Genomic DNA, 21595 nt, shown 5'->3' with positions numbered 1-21595 from the left:
GAATGTGCACAGTCTTCCTAGCCTACCATCCCGCTTCCATACCAGTCCTTCTCCACACAGCCTGGGTCCCACACTCCCTTTCTGCACACTCTGCTCCCAGCTTGCACCCACAACTGTTCCACCTGCAGCAACACCTGGCCCAGTTGTAGCCCCATGTTCTAGGGCTCAGCCTCACCCCCTCACTGCTGCCCTGCAGACTGAGGTGCCCCCTCACTCCGGCTCTGCTAACAGCTTCTGCCTCTATCCTATCTTCTGCTCGCCTGCCTGGTGCTTTCTGCGTGTCCCCAGCCCTCTTCCATGGTAGAGGAGAAGAGACGGCCTTAACGCTGTGGGGCATTCTCGTTCACCTTGCTGGCGCTTGGGCTAGTGCCTGTGGCCAGGGTTACAATGCCAACCCCAAGGATGTGCCAGTTAAGAGGATTTTTCAACAGCTTTCATCTCAAGCCCAGTGAAGTGAACATCCTACAAGTACTAGGGAAGCCAACTAGGAAGGATGCATTCAACTGCCTCTAATCCTATTGATTGACATTTTATATCTCAGACTTAATGGCTACATAGCCTTTACACTTAAAATGAAATCTATCTCAGCAGCACTTATTGGGGTGCCAGCTTCGTGCCCTGTGTGTGTAGGCCACTCGAATGACAGTGATTAAAAACACCTAGTCCTTGTTCTTGGGTGGCTCTCATTCACCTGGTCCAAATTCAGATTGGTTCAAGTTCATTGTGGTGCTAGTTGTCTTATACATAATTATATTTTACTTATAGGTTTTTATTTTAAAAAATCCCCTGGAGACCCATACCATCTGCCTGGATTACCTTTCTAGCACTTCACTCAGTGCCATGAGCCTGAAGACAATTAATACAAGCTCTTTGATGATATGAACTTCCTGGAAGCTTCAGGCGTTTTCTTTCAGCCATCCTAGCTGGTGTCTTAATGTGATAATAGGTTGGCTGATTTTTATGTGAGTCTTAATTACTCGTCAGATGTCCAACTTGAAATTCAATTCCATTTCCACCAACCATATGACCTTGGGCAGGTTGTTTAACCTTTCTGAACCTCAGTTTCCTCATCTGTTAAAATAGAAATAATAAAACCAACCATGCAGGTTTGATGTGATAATTAAATTAAATAGAATTCTAGCCAGAAGGTTATAAATATCCCTAAAATTTTATTTGGTTAATTTTTTCCAACACGTACTGTGGTCTGGATTCTGTACTAGTCCCTGGGAATTCTAAGAGAATGATGCATAGTCCCTGTCCTCCACCCACCCCCCATCCTACCAGCTAAAATCCACAAGCTGGTGAACAGAGACCGAGGTAAGCAAAAAGTTATGATGCAGATAGATCTCTAAGAGAAGTTCTTCAGAGACAGAAGGGAATCAATATTTATGAAGCATTGACTATTTGGGTGTGAGGGACCATCCAGAAAATCACTGTGGTGTGTTTGTATGTGGGTTTCTCATTTTGGACTTTGCCTTCTCTGTGGCTGGGTTCCCTGAATGTCTGACTTTCCTGCAACAAGTACAGAGAAGCCAATTTTGATTCTTCTTCCCTCCGGAGCAACCGCATCCCCAAGAACAGCAGGGAATGCTGATGACCACTTAACACATTCAGAAACCATCAGCCAAATCTGGGGCCAGATAAATATGCAGAGAAAGTCTCCCTGTTGACCATTCCCCTGAATGCTTTTCCCAGCCCTGTTGTCTCTTGCTGCCCAGTAACCCGTTGCCGTGGGAGACAAGTGTACTTAGTGTGACAAGTCACACTGCACCCTAGCCTCCCCAATCCCATGTCAAGCTGACCCTAATGCACCAGCAACTCCCAAGTTATGGAGGACAGAACACAATTATGTTGAAATGCATCACACATTTCTATGAGCTCTTCTCTTGCATAATGTTATTGCCTTCTCCGCTTCTTGCAGGAACCTGCAGAGGCATGGATCTTCCTAGGCTAATACCTCTATGGATGCCTGGGTTGGTTCCTTTGTTGTTACCCCTATCTCCTGGGTGTCAGGTTCCAAACTCACCCCAATATCAGCCTAGATGGGCCCCTTTCTTGATGAGACAAGAGACACTTAAAGAATATAAATCATTGTGCTGCATTAGGCTTCCCAGCAGCTCTGGAGATGGAGGGAGAAGACATAAGCAAAGGCCAGCTTTTAAGACTTTGGTTGTTAATATCAATAGATAGAATTCACATAAAAGGAGGCAAACAAGCTTAGCTCTCTGCAGTTTAGCCTGACTGTTTCAAATTGCAACAGTTGGCAGCCTTTATATATCACATGCCCTTGTAATGGTTTGCTTACAGAGTTTATTAAGGATAATACAATAACTTATGAGGAGGGCTTACAAATAGCTGAGGAAAGAAGAGAAATGAAAGGCAAAAGAGAAGAGGAGAGACATATCCATCTGAATGCACAGTTCTAAACAATAGCAAGGAGAAATAGGAAAGCCATCCTAAGTGATTGATGCAATGAAATAGAGGAAAACAATATCATGGGAAAGACTAGAGATCTCTTCAAGAAAATGAGAGATACCAAGGGAACATTTCATGCAAAGATGGGCACAATAAAGGACAGAAAGGGTTTGGACCTAACAGAAGCAGAAGATACTAAGAAGAGGTGGCAAGAATACACAGAACTATACAAAAAAAAAGACCTCATTTCCCAGATAAACACCATCATGTGATAACTCACTTCAAGCCAGACATCCTGGAGTGCAAAGTCAACTGGGTCTTAGAAAGCATTACTACAAAAAAAGCTAGTGAAGGTGATGGAATTCCAGCTGAGCTATTTCAAATCCTAAAAGATGATGCCATGAAAGTGCTGTACTCAATATGCCAGCAAATTTGGAAACCAGCAGTGGCCACAGGACTGAAAAAAGTCCAGGACTGGAATTTTCATCCCAATCCTAAAGAAAGGTAATGCCAAAGAATGTTCAAACTAGCACACAATTGCACTCATCTCACATGCTAGCAAATTAATACTCAAAATTCTCCAAGCAAGGCTTCAACAGAACATGAACCATGAACTTTCAGATGTTCGAGCTGGATTTAGAAAAGGCAGAGGAACCAGAGATCAAATTGCCAATATCTGTTGGATCATAGAAAAAGCAAGAGAATTTCAGAGAGACATCTACTTCTGCTTCATTGACTACGCCAAAGCCTTCAACTGTGTGGATCACAACAAACTGTGGGAAATTCTTCAAGAGATGGGAACACCAGACCACCTTACCTGCCTCCTGAGAAACCTATATGCAAGTCAAGAAGCAAGAGTTAGAACCAGACATGGTACAACAGACCGGTTGCAAACTGGGAAAGAAGTACATCAAGACTGTACACTTTCACTCTGTTTATTTAACTTATATGCAGAGTACATCATGCAAAATGCCAGGCTGGATGAAGCACAAGCTGGAATCAAGACTGCTGGGAGACATATCAATAACCTCAGATATGCAGATGACACCAACTTCATGGCAGAAAGCAAGAACTAAAGAGCCTCTTGATGAAAGTGAAAGAGGAGAGTGAAAAAGCTGGCTTAAAACTCAACATTCAAAAAATGAAGATCATGGCATCTGATCCCATCACTTCATGGCAAATAGATGGGGAAACAATGGAAACAGGGGCAGACTTTATTTTCTTGGGCTCCAAAATCACTGTAGATGGTTACTGCAGCCATAAAACTAAAAGATGCTTGCTCCTTGGAAGAAAAGCTATGACCAACCTAGATAACATATTAAAAAGCAGAGACATTACTTTGCCAACCAAGGTATGTATAGTCAAAGCTATGGTTTTTCTGGTAGTCATGTATGGGTGTAAGAGTTGGACAATAAAGAAAGCTGAGTGCTGAAGAAATGATGCTTTTGAATTGTGATGTTGGAGAAGACCTCTTGAGAGTCCCTTAGACTTCAAGGAGAGCCAGCTGCTCAGTTCTAAAGGAAATCGGTCTTGAATTTCATTGGAAGGACTGAAGCTGAAGCTCCAATACTTTGGCCACTTGATGCCAACAACTGACTCATTGGAAAAGACCCTGATACTGGGAAAGATTGAAGGCAGGAGGAGAAGGGGGCAACAGAGGATGAGATGGTTGAAAGACCATCACTGACTCAATGGACATGAGTTTGAGCAAGCTCCAGGAGTTGGTGATGATCAGGGAAGCCTGGCATGCTGCAGTCCATGAGGTTTCAAGGAGTTGGACACAACTGAGCAACTGAACTGAACTACAAGTCAAGTACCTGATGTATGTTTGTTTCATTTAATGCTATGATGTAAGCACTTGGATTAGCCCCTTTGCAGATTAGGCATCTGAGGTTTAAAAAGTGTGATTCTTTTTGTCCAAGTCACAGTTGGGGAGGCAGCATTCAAACCCAGGATGTCTACCTTCAGATGACACACTCAACTCTTGCATGATATTGATGTTAGAGAAGCAGCCTGCTGCTGCTGCTGCTGCTAAGTCACTTCAGTCGTGTCCAACTCTGTGCGAACCCATAGATGGCAGCCCACCAGGCTCCCTCGTCCCTGGGATTCTCCAGGCAAGAACACTGGAGCGGGTTGCCATTTCCTTCTCCAATGCATGAAAGGAAAGTGAAAGTGAAGTTGCTCAGTCGTGTCTGACTCTTAGTGACCCCATGGACTGCAGCCTACCAGGCTCATCCGTCCATGGGATTGTCCAGGCAAGAGTAATGGAGTGGGGTGCCATTGCCTTCTCCGAGAGAAGCAGCCTAGGAGCGTGATATGGTGATCAGGACCACCCAGCTCTGCCACTTACCACCTGCATGGCCTTGAGCAGCTTAATTAAATCCGCTATAAAATGGTGATGATGATAATATCTACCTCATATTGTAGTAGTAATAGTCAAGGGTTTAATATACATAAAATATTTAGCACCATCCTTGGCACAGGGGCTTCCCCGGTGTCTCAGCTGGTAAAGAATCTGCCTGCAATGCAGGAGACGTGGGTTTGATCCCTGGCTCAGGAAGATCCCCTGGAGAAGTGAATGGCAACCCACTCCAGTATTCTTGCCTGGAGAATTCCATGGACAGAGAATCCTGGTAGGCTACAGTCCATGGGGTCACAAAGAATCTGACACAACTGAAGGACTAACACTTTTACTTTTTGGCACAGAATAAGGATTCAATACCTGTTAGTTATTTTTATAAACAGTTAAGTCCCTCCAAGTTAAGGGCTTAATCTCAGTCTTCTTTGAATCTAAAGCATAGTGCCAAGTACATAATAGAACTGGATTCAATATTACTGGAATAAATTTTTAAGAGATTAAGCGTTGTAGAAAAGGGCTATAATTAAGCATTGTTTTTATGACTGTCTTATTATTATAAAATGCTGTCATTTAGTTTAATTTGGTATAAGATCTCTGAGTTAAAACAGCAAGAAAGTTTGACCCAACAATTATACTCCTAGGTATGTACTCGAGAGAAACGAAAGCACGTGTCCACACAAAAACTTGTATGTGATTGTATATAGCAGTGTTACGACGGTTGGAAAGGGGAAAATAACCCAACTGTTCATATCAAAGATTGAATGGATAAACAAAATGTGGTACAGCCATACAATGGAATATCACCCAGGCAGAAACAGGAATGACGGGCCCTTAAGTGCTACAACGTGCACGAACCTTGAAAACATTATGCTGAATCAAAGAACCAATCATTACAGACCACATCTTATAAACTCCCATTTATGTGACATGTCTAGGAAAGGCAAATCTACAGAGACAGAAACTAGATTAACCATTACTTGGGACTAGGAGGATGAGGGTTTGGGTGAGAGTGTAACTGAAGGGTACGAGGTTTCTTTGGAGGGGGTGAAATTAAAATGTTCTAAAACCGACGGTGGTGATGGTGTCACAACTCTGTGAATATATGAAAAACTATTGAATACTACACTTTAAATGGGTGAATTGTATGTGAATTCTATTTCAATAGATAAAGCTGTTACCAAAGAAAAATCAATAAATTGATGTCTCCACATCAGAAACTCAACACCACTGAGTTCCTCAGTCTTAACTAAGTTTCCTGTTCTGCCCATGCGTGGATTCAGGCAGCCTCAGCCTGCACCATATACACATACCCCACAATATGCAATATACCTGCACGATGTATATCCTCACCAAGGAAGACTTCTCTGGTGGCTCAGATGGTAAAGAATCTGCCTGCAATGCAGCAGACCTGGGTTAGGAAGATCCCCTGGAGAGGGGAATGGCTACCCACTCCAGTATTCTGGCCTGGAGAATTTCATGGACATAAGAACCTGGAGGACTACAATCTGTAGGGTTGTAAAGAGTTGGACATGACTGAGTGACTAACACAAGGAAGACCAAGGGGATAAGAAAAGACCAAATGCCTGTCATTATTTAAGGTGCAATGGGAAAAATTAACAATTATTTTTATATTCTGGTCCAGCTGCCCCTCAGATGCTTCTTTTTAATTTTGTCTCCTGTACAGCTCTGTTGGGCAGGATGAAAAACTGGTGACCTGGCCAAACCAATGCAGAAGTACAAGGTGTCAAATGAAGCTGCAGCCTGATCTTCCCAAATTAAATGCAAGCTCCAAAGCCAGAAATCAAGGGTAGAAAGTCTAAATATCAAGTCTATTAATCATTTGCAAGCCACTTCCCTCCACGATTTTGTCTGAGAAACAAACAAAAACCCAGTGGTCTGGCATACTCACTGCATCCTTTGTTTTAATGATGTTTTTCAAAACTTGAGCAAATTGCTGATGGAGAAGAGAGAAGTCAGGATTCTAATTAAGCTGTCCCAGTTTAAAAAGTTGTAGAAAATTGCCAACAGGATTGCAAACCTATAGGTATGTAAAAGCATAAACAGAGGAGAAATGATGTTTGGAATTCATGAGCGTCACTAGGAAGGTCTGTAATTACAACTGAGACTGAAATGTAATTTTATCACTTGGAGATCTTGTTCTTTGCTCTACTTTTCACCAGTGATGCTCTATATAGATATACTCATAAGGGAGAAGCCTTAGGCAGAAGGCAAAAAAGAAAAATTACATTTTCCCTTTTCCTGAGAACTTTTGTTACTGTTAATTCAAACTCAAATAAATATTTATTCAGGTAGTAGTATTGAGATTTACAGATGAAATGTTGCTTTCACTAAATAAGGAGTATTGACTTTTGTTGAGTGTCCTCAGCTACTCACAAGTTTCAGTTCATTTAATCCATTCAGCTACCCTAATGAGACCAGTACTATTATTACCTTTATTATGACTATTATTAAATTATATTTTCCAGATAAAGCCAGACAGAGAGAAGTAGCCTGTCCTGGATTGTGCACCTAGCATAAATGATAGAGCTGAGATTTAAACCCTGTTGGACTCTAGAGCCATGTTTATAATAATTTATTCTGTCTATCCAATAAACAGTCCTTAATTTTACTCTTGATGCTTCTACTCTGAAAAGCTGAACATGTGAGAACATTGGAAAGAAATATTGTGTGCAATATCATTTTTTTTTCCTATGTGTTACCATTTTCCTTACTTAATACATGGGTATTGGTAACTTCTGGGTGCAAGGCGGTGTCCTTAGCTAGCCTCAAGGTGAGATATGCCTCCAGGACTCACCCATGTTATTCTCCTGGCCCACACGCCCTGCCCTCCCCTTCCTCTGCGTCACCTGCTCCACTTGTCAGGGGCCAGCTTAAAACATCACTTCTCAAACAAGCTCTTTTTTACTTCCCCTTGACTCGCTCCTCTGTTATATATTCACTTCTCTCTTACACTTTTCCTTTGTAACATTTTCCAAGTTTATAAGCAGATGTGTTTTCCCAGCTAGAAGGCAAGTTCCCTGAAGGCAGAGTGGGTGCCTGGCTTGCTCACTACTGTTTCTTTTGTGATCGTCAGAGAATTTGCTGTGTTCATATTGAACAGCAAATGAATAAAGGAAAGGATGAGACATCGGCCGTGCCCTTGTACTGCTTACGTTTTTGGCCGAGTCACACACAAGTGCATACCTACAAGGAAGGAGAGGGATGTAGAAGGAGAAGGAGCTCAGAGAAGGGACTTACCAAAGTTACAACATTTTATCTGGCCCTTGGAGGACGGGCTGGCATTTCAGATTAAGAAAAGCCAAGAACAAACCTCAGATCCCAGCGAGCACAACCTGCTGAGTAAATTGCTGTGGTGTATTATACTTATTTAGAAAATAAAGTAAGAAAAGAGTGAAACAGCAAATGTTGCTTTCCTTTCCCCTGAAATCATTTAGGTGTAGACTGTCTTTGGGGACCTAAAAACAAATGAAATTGCTTAGCTTGAAAATAGCTGTCTTCACACACTGATGAAAATTATAGAAGCCAAGATACAAGATATAACATGTGCCTTTGACCCAGATACCATCCCTCACTGAGAGGAAAAAGAGCCATGAATTCCTGAGAAGAAATGGGTTAGGTGTCTCCTTTGTTTTCCTGTCTCTCCATTTCCTATTCTCAGTGAGGAGCGTGAGATTGCAGAATTTCTCAGCCAAGTCGTGAACAGTCTCTTAAAAACCAGTCTGTCACTTTTTAAGCTCAAAATCAATAGAGGAAATCACACAAAGATCAATAGATTTGACTCCATAAAAATTAAAAACTAGTCTATATCAAAACTCACAAAACCTACATGAAAGGCAAACTGTAAACAGAAAAATATTCACCACAACTATGATGGCAGATCAACTCCTGTCCAGTTCACACACACCAACTGTTTGTTCCTGTGTAACTGGAGCTGTCAGCTGCACGGCGCTTCAGAGCTCAGTTACAGCGTTGGTGCTTACGGGGTTCTGCTGAGAGAAGGATGTACCGATGGACCACGCCCGTGTGCACTGTTGTAAGAGCACAAGGAACTCTGGGGAAAGAGGATGTACACATCGCAGCCTGAGGTTCATGGAAAGTTTCCTGAAGGGTGTCCTCGGACTGATGAAAGTGGAGGAGAACTTATGAGGGGGAGAGGTACAGTGTATTTAAAGCAATGAGAATAATGGGTGAAGACCGAGGGATGTGAGACTACTTGGTGCATATTGGGAGTGGTTACAAATTCTTCAGGGTTCTGGAATGAAGTAAAATGTTGAGAGTGAAGGGGATGAAACTGGACAGATAAACAAGGACTGCTTTTTAAGTAAAAGTTTGTACTTTATCCTATAGCTGACAGAACACCATCGAAGCATGTAATAAAGACCTGGGCAGGGTGATGTTAAAAGTCAGTCTCACAGGTCAAGGAACTAGTTAGGATTGCATAGAGTTCATGGCACAAGCGCTTTAAACTGGTGCCTGCAGTGAGGTGGGGATTTTGAAGTGAGATTTGAGCACACTCTTAGTTTTAATGATTTAACTGCTGATTCACAGCTTCACCTTGCAGGAGTTGATATTTTGTGGAGCAGCCAACTAAATTATGCTTGCTTGGTCTCGGGATGGTTGATCATAGGCACAGGAAAGTGTGCCTGATCCAAGAGTTGTTTAACATAGGAACAGGAAGTTGGGTTGGTTTCAGTACAGAATCCTACTCAATGCTGTCTTGCTTCAGCACCCAACTCCCAACCCAACCCACCATCTTCATGATATTTTTGGGTGAATAAGTCTGACTTTTTTTTACAAATGCATTTGGGAAATGGGATCATTGTGACCCTGACATGGCCTGATTTCATGAAACAAATGGGCTGTAGAATTAGACCAACAGCTATGGACAGAGAGTAAGGCTTCCTGCGCTGTGGATGATGTACAGTTTCCATGGGCAGTGGGAGGAGTGCTGACCTCAAGAGGAAGGGAGTAAACTGGTACCTTGGGGAGACATAATGGGATCCTTTGGGAATAGTTTAACTTTTTGTTCTTTTCCCATAGATCATCTGAGTCATTTTTGGTATACTAGTAAACATTTTCCTCTCCTTTATTGAGATAACTTTTGGACATCCCAACATGGAGCTTTGAAAGTGAGGTTTTAGGAATTAGGGGTTTGAGCAGTAAAAAGAAAGGCAGTCTTTGCAACATGATTCATCCACTGATGCCAGGATGGGAAGGTGGCATGAAGGTGAGAAAGGACCAGAGAACCAGAGATGGGAGAGGCAGGAAGTGTGCACCAGGTCTAAATAGCTGTCACAAAGAGGCCAAGAACAAGCTCCTCCCCTTTCCCCAAATACATTAGAGGAAGGCTGAGCTTGAGAATGGCAAGCTGACACTTGTGTTGCCTTTGTGTTACTAGAGAAAATATAAAAAATGTGAAAACCAAAATGAGATCTTTTGGAAAAAAGTTATTCTAATTCTGCTTATATTTTATGCAGTAAGGCAGAAAGAACTAGATTAAAATGAGCAAGAATAGCCTACAAGATCCTTAATTGATAAAGGATGAAGAACTCATTTAATTGGTGACTGTCTTGAATAATATGCACTGGAAAGTGTATAATCTAAAACAGCACAAGTAAGAAAAATAACCAAGGAAATAAGAAGTAGTCAAGAAATGTTCCATAAATTAAATCATAGTTTGAAAGGATAAAGTCATGTTAACACTCATTACCATATTTTAATTTCATGGTGATTAAAATTATAATGTAGCATGTATTACCACTTAATTGATCTGCCAACATCAAGTATTTGCAAGGATTTTTTTGTTGTTGTTCTCCAAAGTCATAAACTATCTATTCTTTGCTGCATAATTTTGGAAGTAATTTCAAACTATAAATATTTCTCTTTATTAAAATTCTCAGGAAATTAGAGCCTCAATAACTATTTATTTATATCTGCTTTGGCAAGAGGCCAGGACATTCGTTTTCTTATATTTTGAATTCTACAAAATTAAAGTGCTAAAGAATATTGTATATTAATCTTCTTGCTTCCTTTTATGACAGCTTTACAGTTTAATAGCAATGTTCAGATATCTAAGGGTGACTAGCTAAGCTGTGTCCCTTTAAAACTGGGTTTTTTTCTCTGATAGAAAGCGTTTGCTTGTAGAGGATGCAAACACACCTCACTGCCAAGCCTTGTACCTTTCCAGCATCTGGTCAGCCTGCCCAGCACGAAGCTGTCCCTTGCTGACGCTGCTCCAGAGACCAGGCAATTCTTAGGGCTTTCACCTAATTTGAGTACCCCTACCTCAAACGCCGGAGAAGGCAATGGCACCCCACTCCAGTACTCTTGCCTGGAAAATCCTCATGGACGGAGGAGCCTGGTAGGCTGTAGTCCATGGGGTCGCTAAGAGTCGGACACAACTGAACGACTTCACTTTCACTTTTCACTTTCATGCATTGGAGAAGGAAATGGCAACCCACTCCAGTGTTCTTGCCTGGAGAATCCCAGGGACAGGGGAGCCTGGTGGGCTGCCATCTATGGGGTCACACAGAGTCGGACACGACTGAAGTGACTTAGCATAGCATAGCACCTCAAACGCAGCCCTTGGTGAGATGACATCCTTGTGTTGGCCCGTTGCTGCAGCCTGCCCTTGATCCCTCATGATGCAGCCACCTGTAGCTGCTTTTAGTTCATCCCTCATCAGTGCATCTGTGCCAGGCCACCCTGGCTCTGGTGGAGTAAATGGGACACATATGTCACTTTGGAGCCTCATGAGTCTCTTCAGATAAAAATAGACTTGGAAAACTGCAAAACCTTCCAAAGACAATACTTTCCTAATGATTCCTGACTTTTTGGACACCCCACTGCCCTGATTAATGGTCATTCAGATTGACCACCTGGCATAGCTCACTGTCAAAATTAAATAGGACATTTTTCAAAAGTCAGATGCTGTCTTTTGTATGGTAAAATCCCGGTGTGCATGCGTGTGCGCACGCTAATGACAGGTATGCACGCTAATGACAGGTAGGCTAATGACAGTTACAAACAGACTCAGTATCTGAGCCCTAAAATTAATTGGCCTCTACATGCATGTTCTCCAGTACCATTATTCTTAGGACTTATAAAAATCAGTCATTATAATTACTTCTCAAAATGGTTAGACTAAGGCTGGCCAAATATTTTAAGCTAGCTGGAAGTGGAGAAATGCTTTGTAGAGATCTTTGGCATGAACCATCCAGAGGTTAAGAAAAGAGGAGGGGGGGGGCAACAGAAACAGCCTGTTTTACATCGTTACAGGCTATGAGCAGAGAAATTCACTTTTAGTGCTGAGATTTAGCATGAGTTTGAATCACACCCCCTTACATCTTTTTTAATTTATTTATTTTTAATCAAAAGATAATTGTTTTGCAATATTGTGCTGGTTTCTGCCATACATCAATATGAATCAGCCATAGGTATACATATGTCCCCTCCCTCTTGAACCTCCCCCCTAGCATATCCTACCACTCTAGGTTATCACAGTTAAATACCTAAATGTAAGACCAGAAACTATAAAACTCTTAGAGGAAAACTTAAGCAGAATACTCTATGAAATAAATCACAGCAAGATCCTCTATGACCCACCTCCTAGAGTAATGGGAATAAAAACAAAAAAACAAATGAGACCTAATTAAACTTAAAAGCGTTTGTATAGCAATTGAAACTATAAACAAGGTGAAATGACACCCCTCAGAATGGGAGAAAATTCATTTTAAAAAAATCTGGCTCTGATAGGGTTTTTAGTTGAGCATACATAACACTCATACAGAAGAACACCAACCATGGTTATACAGCAGTGAAGGAATATGTGATTGTAAGAAACTGAAACCTATCCAACATTACACAAAACCAAAGGAGAACTTATTGGAAGCAGATAGGGTATCCCTCTCAGATTCCATGGGCAAAAAGTATAGCCAGAGGGTCAGTGTAAATGAAGGTCAGGACCCAAAGTTAAGGGCTATACAGCCCCTCAACTCTTGCCTGCATAGTCCAACTCGGACGGTCTCATAAACAGAGCCCCAAACACCACGCCACCTGACCTCCAAGTTCCAGCATCTCAGTCTGAGTCTCTTAAGATCAAGTGAGAGGGAAGAAGAGAATTGAGCTGGTCACTGGCCAGCTGATGGACTGAACCCTTCTGGGCCAACTGGCTCCAGTCTTTGAGTGAGACAGTTTTAAGCAGACTGGTATCTCAGCAAGGTTGATCAATGCCTCTGTAATCAGCAAGATCTCTGGTCAAGAGGAGCCCTGTGGCACCCCACCTTGGGGACTTACTTAAAGGGGAAAGAGTAGGAATGGCTATTATGGAGATTCATGTATTTCATAAAACACCGATGGGAGGCATATTTCCTGAGGTCTGGGATCAGAAAATCTAAAGACTGTATAGACCAATTCTAGCCTTAGATTGAGGATAAAAACAGAACTGCCCGGCCCCATGTGAGACTTTGAAAATGGGACGTTACCAGGTTAAGGTCACAGACCAGGAGGACAGATACCGGAAGAGGAATAAGGAATCAAAGGGATACTTAAATCATCATCTCAGCATGAGACATATATCCTCTCATTTAATCCTTACAACAAATTTCCCTTGCAGTTAGAGGTGACACATCCAGCTTATGGAGTCTGAATGCCTGGGTTCAAATTCTAATCTTGCCACTTACTAATATTAGAACCTTCTAGTTCTAACCTTCTAGACGAACCTTAGGGCTCATCATATTTCTTGTATCACCTGAATTCCTCACCTGCAAAATCCTGGTCAATGATTAGCTCCAACTCAACTGCTGACTCTGGCTTAAACAAGATTGAGGGGGGTAGGGAGAAGAGACAAAAGAAAGTGAATTAACATTTGCGGAGTAATCTAATTAGGAGCCAAAGCCTGTATGTCTTAAGATCTTGGTAAATTCTCAACTCTTCAGATACATTCTGAGATCCTAGCTTCATCTCTCTTCCTCTGTTCCCTCAGCTCTTCCAATTATTCTCATTGTTATCTTGGCAGCTCAGAGGAATATTCTAGTAACATAGATCTGATCGTGCCTCTGCTTTAGGCTTGGTGGATCCTCATTATCTACAAAAGTAAATCCTCACCCTTGAGTTAGGCAGTACGGTCCTTCCCCAGTAATCACCTCCCTCACCAGTGTTCTCCTAGCCTCGTATTATGATCCCCACCCCCTCTGCCCTGCCCCTCTTCCAGCCACCCCAATGGCATTGTTCTCATATCTCCATTTGTATGTTTTTACATATATAATTCTCTTTGCTTTAATTGTTCTCTCTCTTTTGGCAAAATTCCATCAGTTATTTAAGATCTAGATCAAATGTTCATGAATTCATCCAGGCATTACTTGATCCCTCTTATAAATCCAAATGTACCTATATTATAGTACATACAGTCCACCTCTGTATCCATGGGGGGCATTGGTTCCAGGACCCCCTGCAGATACCAAAATTCAGAGATGCTCAAGTCCCTTGTATAAAATGGCATAATACAGTTGCCAACCTGCCCCCCCCCCCCCATTGAGAAGGGTTCATTGCAAATGCACCATCTAATTTTTGCAAATTTCTTTTGATATCTGAGATGCTTTGCCCCCAAAAGGTCAAATTACCATCCTAGTATCCTCAGGGACTGCAGAATCTGCATCAGTATGATTCCTGTAGGCCTGATAAATCTTTTCCAAAAGTTCAAACGGATACTCATTTGGTTTTTGCTGAATTTCTTGAATTTTATTCAAACTCTTTTGCTTTGGCTCCCCTTTTCAAAGCCTTACCAAGATGCTCTTGTGGGAATGCAATTAAGGCATCTTACTTGAGGTCCCAATTTGGTTCAGATGTGGGTAATGCCAAGTGGGCTTCAGGTGCACCATTTGGGTCTGTTAGGTGGAGCTGGCATGTTTCTTCCCTGGTCTTATCAATGACCATTCTCCTTTCATCTCTTGTAAGCATTATATTGAGAAGAATGTGTATGCCTGCCCATGAAGGGTGGTAGGGAGCACCACTTCTATTAAGCTTTTGGAGAGACTCCTCCCTATAAGAAGGGTCACCATCTTTCCAATTAAACAAGTCTGAGAAACCTAGCAGGCTGGCCATGTGCCTTTAGGCCCCCTATGAGATAGCCACATAAGAGAAATGGCCCTGCCCCAGGAGTGGCTTATGGTCCAGATCAGGTGCCCTGACAGCTCTTGGACACTCCAGGCTGGTCCCCGTGTTCCAGGGACTGACACTGGATTGTCTAACTGGTCCCTATAATGAACTCCCTTTGGCATGTCTTCACACTCCAATCCTGGTTTTTAAGATTTCATTGCTGTATTTTCTTTCCTTCCTGAGCCCCCGTGTCAGGAACTGGGGCTGGATAGGAATGGCAAGAGGTCAGAGTGGTGGATATACTGGTATAGCAGAGCAGAGGGACAGCTAGCTCAGCTGAAGAAGTTAAGGTTTAAGGCAACAAACTCCCTTGCCCATTCCCTTCCTTTTCTCACTTCCCTGATGTATAATAATAGCACAAATGCTTGCACACAGAGGATTTTGGCATTCTTCCCTACTTTTTCACAGATTAAGTCTAATTGCAGGATTGTATAGAGCCACTCAAAGGCCGCCATCCCTCAGGATTTTATTGTGAAACCATAAATAGCAACTGATTTTCTCTAATCATTTTGCTTCAGCATCAACCAACAGGACTGGATTCTGGGCTGGTGCTTTTGGTGGAACCAAGTGGGGCCTTTCGCTTCTCCCTGGGAATGCCCAACTCTCAGACAAGAGCAAACAGGTGGTTTTTTCCTCTTGTTCCTCCATTTAACATCAGTAAAGGCTTTAAATATCACAAAACTGATTTGGCTGTAAATGGTGAAAAGGCACCAAGGCAAAATGGACCAAAAAACTCAAAGAACAAACAGAAAACCCTAAATAAACCCTCAAGTGTGGTTTTGGGATTTTAAATATAGCAACGACACCGGAGAACACAATCAATGTAATTAACACAGCATGGGTGGCAACATCGCGCGCAGAGTCCCAGGATAAACCTGACTAGCCCCCTAGTGGAGATCTGAACAGGTACTGTGGCCACAGACCCTTTATCTTCTCCTTAGTCATGGGTTCATAGCTGTAATCAGAACACTTAACTAAATTGTGGCTCAAGGATTTTAGGGATAGTTGAAACTTCCTTCAATTTTTAAAGACAAAACAAATTATTCAAATAAATGCTAGCATCCAAAGAAACAAACAAACCAGTTCACAATGCAAAACAAATTAGCTTATTCCAGAGAAAAAGCCCCGGAGAGAAAACACACTTTCCAGTTGTACACACTGGAGTGACTTACCCCACTGCATTGAGCCCGTCAACTACCAAATGCTGATCCCTTATTCCAATTGCCTTGTACTGGGGCAGCCAATGCTGCTTTAGGAAATTCTGAAGGGCAGATCCTCAAGACAAGTGGTCCCAGCAGCTGGTAGGGCCTTACTGGAGAATTCCCTAACCAGGGTTGGCTGTCCACGAGCAGTTAGTCTCCTGGCTGGCTCTACCAAAATTTTTTACTGAGTCCAAGCTTATACTGGTCTGATCTGATACTGGTCACTGCACAATGGACCAATAAATCAAGAGATGAGTTGTTGGGACAAGGAATTGCAACTTGATTTGGAAAGCCAGCAGACCCAGAAGATGACGCTCTAGTGTCCCAAAGAACCACGTTTCCGGAGTTAGGAATCAGGCTTCTTTTACACTGAAAGAGGAGGGGCTAAAGTTCTGGTTCCGGCCAGACTCCGGAAAGGGATGTGTTAATTTCTTCTTGCCTGCAATCATTCACAGGTGGGCCTGGTTAGGAAGATTCTTGTGAGCTTAACAAGTTTATTTTAACTTAATGTTCATTACCTGTGAGGCAGGCCTCCCAGAGCTACAGGCTATTATGCATAATTTAAGTGTATAGGTAACATCCCTTTAGGATTTCTGGTGGCTCAGTGGTAAAGAATCTGTCTGCCAATGTAGGAGATGGGGGTTCATTTCCTGGGTCAGGAAGATCCCCTGGAGAAGGAAATGGCAACCCACACCAATATTCTCACCTGAAAAATCCCATGGACAGAGGAACCTGGAGGGTTACAGCCCATAGGACTGTGAAAGAGTTGGACACAACTTAGTGACAACAAAATTTAGTGATTAACTAGAAATAGAATACAAGGATTCTTACCTATTACATTCCCTCTAGTTGAAGCTTGCTCATGTTTAGACACAGAAGAAAATATGGAATGTTGTTGCTGTGGAAACAAACTTAGAAAATGACTTTCTTTTCTCCTTTATATAAATGTTAAGAGTCATATCTCATGGCTAAGCTGAATACGAATAATTATACAATGGCATGGAAAGCATGAAGCTTTCTCCTAAGGTGCTCTGCAGCAGGCAGTTATGCAGACCACAGAACAGGCTCCACGTGCCACTGTAGCATATAATCTTTCCGACTTTGATGCACAGTCACTGGGTTAAATATTATTTTCAGTGTACCCTACAATGAAATTACTGCATTTCAGTGGATTTCTGTTTGGGGATTTAAGGTATTTTAAAATCACAGAGTATAACAATTTTTCAAGAGGAAAAAAACCACTTACCCGTTATTTTTAAAAGTTCGTTTCAAAAGCCTCTATTTTGTTTTATGTATTTGGGATCAGCCCACATGGAAAGGTTCTCTTAAGAGTCTATAGAAATATTTTCCCTTTCCTCCTGTGTACTCCTACAAGAAAGCTAAAAAGTAATAACAAAATAACATTTTGTGATTTCTCTTTGTGGAATGATTCTTTGTCTGACCACCTTTTCTCCTGACAAATTAATTACTTTACTGGAAGGAACACTGGATGTGTTACTTTTTGTCGCCTTAATTGATCAAAAGACCATTTTCATGTATTAAAACCTCCATGTACTAGCTGATCTCTGTGGTTTCATAGCTTGACTTTTACCCTGTTGATAACTTTCCTGGTTCTCAATCTGAGCTGCAGCAGCAGCCCAAATATCTTTGCCTCAGAAGTCTTAAAAATGGGGAGTTTTTCATTTCAACCCGTGTTTAAGATATTGCATGATCTAGCAGTTAAAAAAAAAAAAAAAAAGACTTCATGGCAGCATTCAGACTTTCTCACATGTTTTGTACAACAGGTGCTCCTCATGGAATAAGTGTGCAACTCACATGTAAGCAGACTTGACATAGGATCACAAGGTGAGAGCTGGGAAATGCCTCTGGTTGTCTAATCAATGGATTCTGGAGAAAACTGACAAGATAAAACCCAATTCCCAGGGTTGTTAAATACGTAAACTAAATAGTGCATGTGGACAAATGCAGAGTTCCTTAGGGTTCAGGGCCCTTCACTCTGCATGCTCTACACTAGCCCTGGGGGGAGGTGTGTGTGTGTGTGTATGTGTTCTAAATATATTTCTGATTTCATGCATGACTTTCAGATCCACACAGCTGTTACCTTGAACACAATACACAAAAACTAAACTCACTTTTGGCTTTTGCAAACCAGTTTCCCTTCCTGAACCTCCATATTGGTAAGTGCCCTGCCATCTACCCAGGTGCCCAGGCCAGAAAGGGAGCTGGACATCCCAGTTCCCTTCCCACCCTAGCCCTCTGTTTATTTCCAAACCTAACTGGACCCCACCCCACTTACTTTCCTCCATTTTTTCACACTGCCTTGGTTAAGGCTGCCCATCTCTCTCTCCCAAGTTCCTGCAACAGATTCTGGCTGGGCCTCCCACCCTCAGTCTTGCCTTTTTGTTCAGTCTTCATGGCAGCCAGAGTTCTGCCTCTAAAACACTCACCTTCTCTCCTTTAACCACTTTCATTTTCTCCTCTAGTCTAATCTCCTTATGATCCATTTTTTCTCTGGTCACTCCACAGTCTGTTCTTTATCCACCTCCCTTACATCCCATTCCAGCCATACCGAGCATCTTTTAGTTCCCCCCACACACATCATTTCTTTTACCTCCAGGTCTTTGTACTCAGACTTTGCAACAGGGTCAAGACTGGGAGTTGTTATTAAGCTACTTATTCTGCTTATTATATATCTTACCATTGGAAGGTAAGGTCCAATAGATGGAGCAATTTTTTCTTTTTTGTTCAATAATAAATTCCCAGAGCCTGGTACGGGCTTCCCAGGTGGCACTAGTGGTAAAGAACCCATGTGCCAAAGCAGGAGACACAAGAGACTCGGATTCAATCCCTGGGTTGGGAAGATTCCCTGGAGAAGGGCATGGCAACCCACTCAAGTATTCTTGCCTGGAGAATCCCTTGGACAGAGGAACCTGGCAGGCTACAGTCCACAGGGTCACAAAGTTAGACACAACTGAAGTGACTTAGCATGCAAGCAGAGCTTAGTATGTTCCTAACTATTATGGACTAAATGTCTATATCCATCCCCTCCAAGTTCATATGTTGAGCTCTAATCCACCCCTACCACTGCAATGTTTTTAGAAGGAAAGATCTTTGGGAGGTAACTAGGATTCTTTCATTTATTTCAGTCGCTCTTTTCAACCCCATGGACTGCAGCACATCAGGCTTCCCTGTTCATCACCAACTCCCAGAGCTTGCTCAAACTCATGTCCATCGAGTTGGTGATGCCATCCAACCATCTGATGCTCTGTTGTCCCCTTCTCCTCCCGCCTTCAATCTTTTACAGCATCAGGGTCTTTCCAAATGAGTCAGTTCTTCAAATCAGGTGGCCAAAGTATTGGAGTTTCAACTTCAGCATCAGTCCTTCCAATGAATATTCAGGACTGATTTCCTTTAGGATTGACTGGTTTGATCTCTTTGCAGTCCAAGGGACTCTCAGGAGTCTTCTCCAATACCACAGTTCAAAAACATCAATTCTTCAGCACTCAGCTTTCTTTATAGTCCAACTCTCACATCCATACATGACTACTGGAAAAATCACAGCTATGACTAGATGGACCTTTGTCAGAAAATAATGTCTTTGCTTTTTAATGGTGTCTAGGTTGGTTTTAGAAAAGGCAGGGGAACCAGAGATCAAATTGCCAACATCCGCTGGATCATCAAAAAAGCAAGACAGTTCCAGAAAAACATCTATTTCTGCTTTATTGACTATGCCAAAGCCTTTGACTGTGTGGATCACAATAAACTGTGGAAAATTCTTAAAGAGATGGGAATACCAGACCACTTGACCTGCCTCTTGAGAAACCTATATGCAGGTCAGGAAGCAACAGTTAGAACTGGACATGGAACAACAGACTGGTTCCAAGTAGGAAAAGGAGTACGTCAAGGCTGTATATTGTCACCCTGCTTATTTAACTTATATGCAGAGTACATTATGAGAAACGCTGAGCTGGAAGAAGCACAAGCTGGAATCAAGATTGCCAGGAGAAATATCAATAACCTCAGGTATGCAGATGACACCACTGTTATGGCAGAAAATGAAGAGGAACTAAAAAGCCTCTTGATGAAAGTGAAAGTAGAGAGTGAAAAAGTTGGCTTAAAGCTCAACATTCAGAAAACTAAGATCATGGCATATGGTCCCATCACTTCATGGCAGATAGATGGGGAAACAGTGAAAACAGTGTCAGACTTTATTTTTCTGGGCTCCAAAATCACTGCAGATGGTGACTGCAGCCATGAAATTAAAAGACACTTACTCCTTGGAAGAAAAGTTATGACCAACCCCTTCAGCATATTAAAAAGCAGAGACATTCCTTTGCCAACAAAGGTCCATCTAGTCAAGGCTATGGTTTTTCCAGTGCTCATGTATGGATGTGAGAGTTGGACTGTGAAGAAAGCTGAGCACCAAAGAATTGATGCTTTTGAACTGTGGTGTTGGAGAAGACTCTTGAGAGTCCCTTGGACTGCAGGGAGATCCAACCAGTCCATTCTAAAGGAGATCAGCCCTGGGATTTCTTTGGAAGGAATGATGCTCAAGCTGAAACTCCAGTACTTTGGCCACCTCATGCAAAGAATTGACTCATTGGAAAAGACTCTGATGCTGGGAGGGATTGGGGGCAGGAGGAGAAGGGGACAACAGAGGGTGAGATGGCTGGATGGCATCACCAACTCGATGGATGTGAGTCTGAGTGAACTCTGGGAGTTGGTGATGGACAGGGAGGCCTGTTGTGCTGCGATTCATGGGGTCGCAAAGAGTTGGACACGATTGAGCGACTGAAATGAACTGAACTGAACTGAGGTTGGTCATAGTTTTTCTGCCAAGGAGCACAAGTATCTTTTAATTTCATGGCTGTAGTCACCATCTGCAGTGATTTTGGAGCCCAAAACAATAAAGTCTTTCACTCTTTCCATTTTTTCCCCATCTATTTGCCATGAAGTGATGGGACCAGATGCCATGATCTTAGTTTCTGAATGCTGAATTTTAAGCCAACTTTTTCACTCTCTTCTTTCACTTTCATCAAGAGGCTCTTCAATTCTTCTTCACTTTCTGCCATAAGGGTGGTGTCATCTGCGTATCTGAGGTTATTGATATTTCTTCCAGCAATCTTGATTCCAACTTGTGCTTCATCCAGCCCAGCATTTTGCATGGTGTACTCTGCATAGAAGTTAAATAAGCAGGGTGACAGTATACAGCCTTGATGTTCTCCTTTCCCAATTTGGAACCAGTCTGTTGTTCCATGTCCGGTTCCAACTGTTGCTTCTTGACTTGCATACAAATTTGTCAGGAGGCAGGTAAGGTGGTCTGGCATTCCCATCTCTTTAAGAATTTTCCACAGTTTCTTGTGATCCACACAGTCAAAGATTTTGGTGTAGTCAACAAAGCAGAAGTAAGTGTTTTTCTGGTATTCTCTTGCTTTTTTGATGA

At 42.2% G+C, this 21595-nt stretch overlaps 1 protein-coding gene across 2 annotated transcripts in view; it reads right to left on the bottom strand.

Moving 5' to 3' along the window:
- Nucleotides 1–16569, bottom strand: part of SPON1 (spondin 1) — a 363430-nt gene extending 346861 nt beyond the window's left edge. The window contains exons 1-2 of one of the 2 annotated variants that reach the window (XM_044929565.2): nt 16123–16569; nt 6684–6812 (exon numbers count right to left, since the gene is read on the bottom strand). In XM_044929565.2, the coding sequence (XP_044785500.1) occupies nt 6684 (1 nt within the window). In that variant the 5' untranslated portion in view covers nt 6685–6812; nt 16123–16569. The remainder of the gene's footprint in view (nt 1–6683; nt 6813–16122) is intronic. The other variant, XM_044929564.2, reaches the window with a different exon arrangement.
- Between the last annotated feature and the right edge of the window lie 5026 nt (nt 16570–21595).

This window comes from Bubalus bubalis, chromosome 16 (assembly GCF_019923935.1).
Source record: "Bubalus bubalis isolate 160015118507 breed Murrah chromosome 16, NDDB_SH_1, whole genome shotgun sequence".
In the NCBI taxonomy this organism is placed as follows: Eukaryota; Metazoa; Chordata; class Mammalia; order Artiodactyla; family Bovidae; genus Bubalus; species Bubalus bubalis.
The sequence above is the reverse complement of the archived record's forward strand: the minus strand, read 5'-3'. Positions and strand labels throughout refer to the sequence as shown.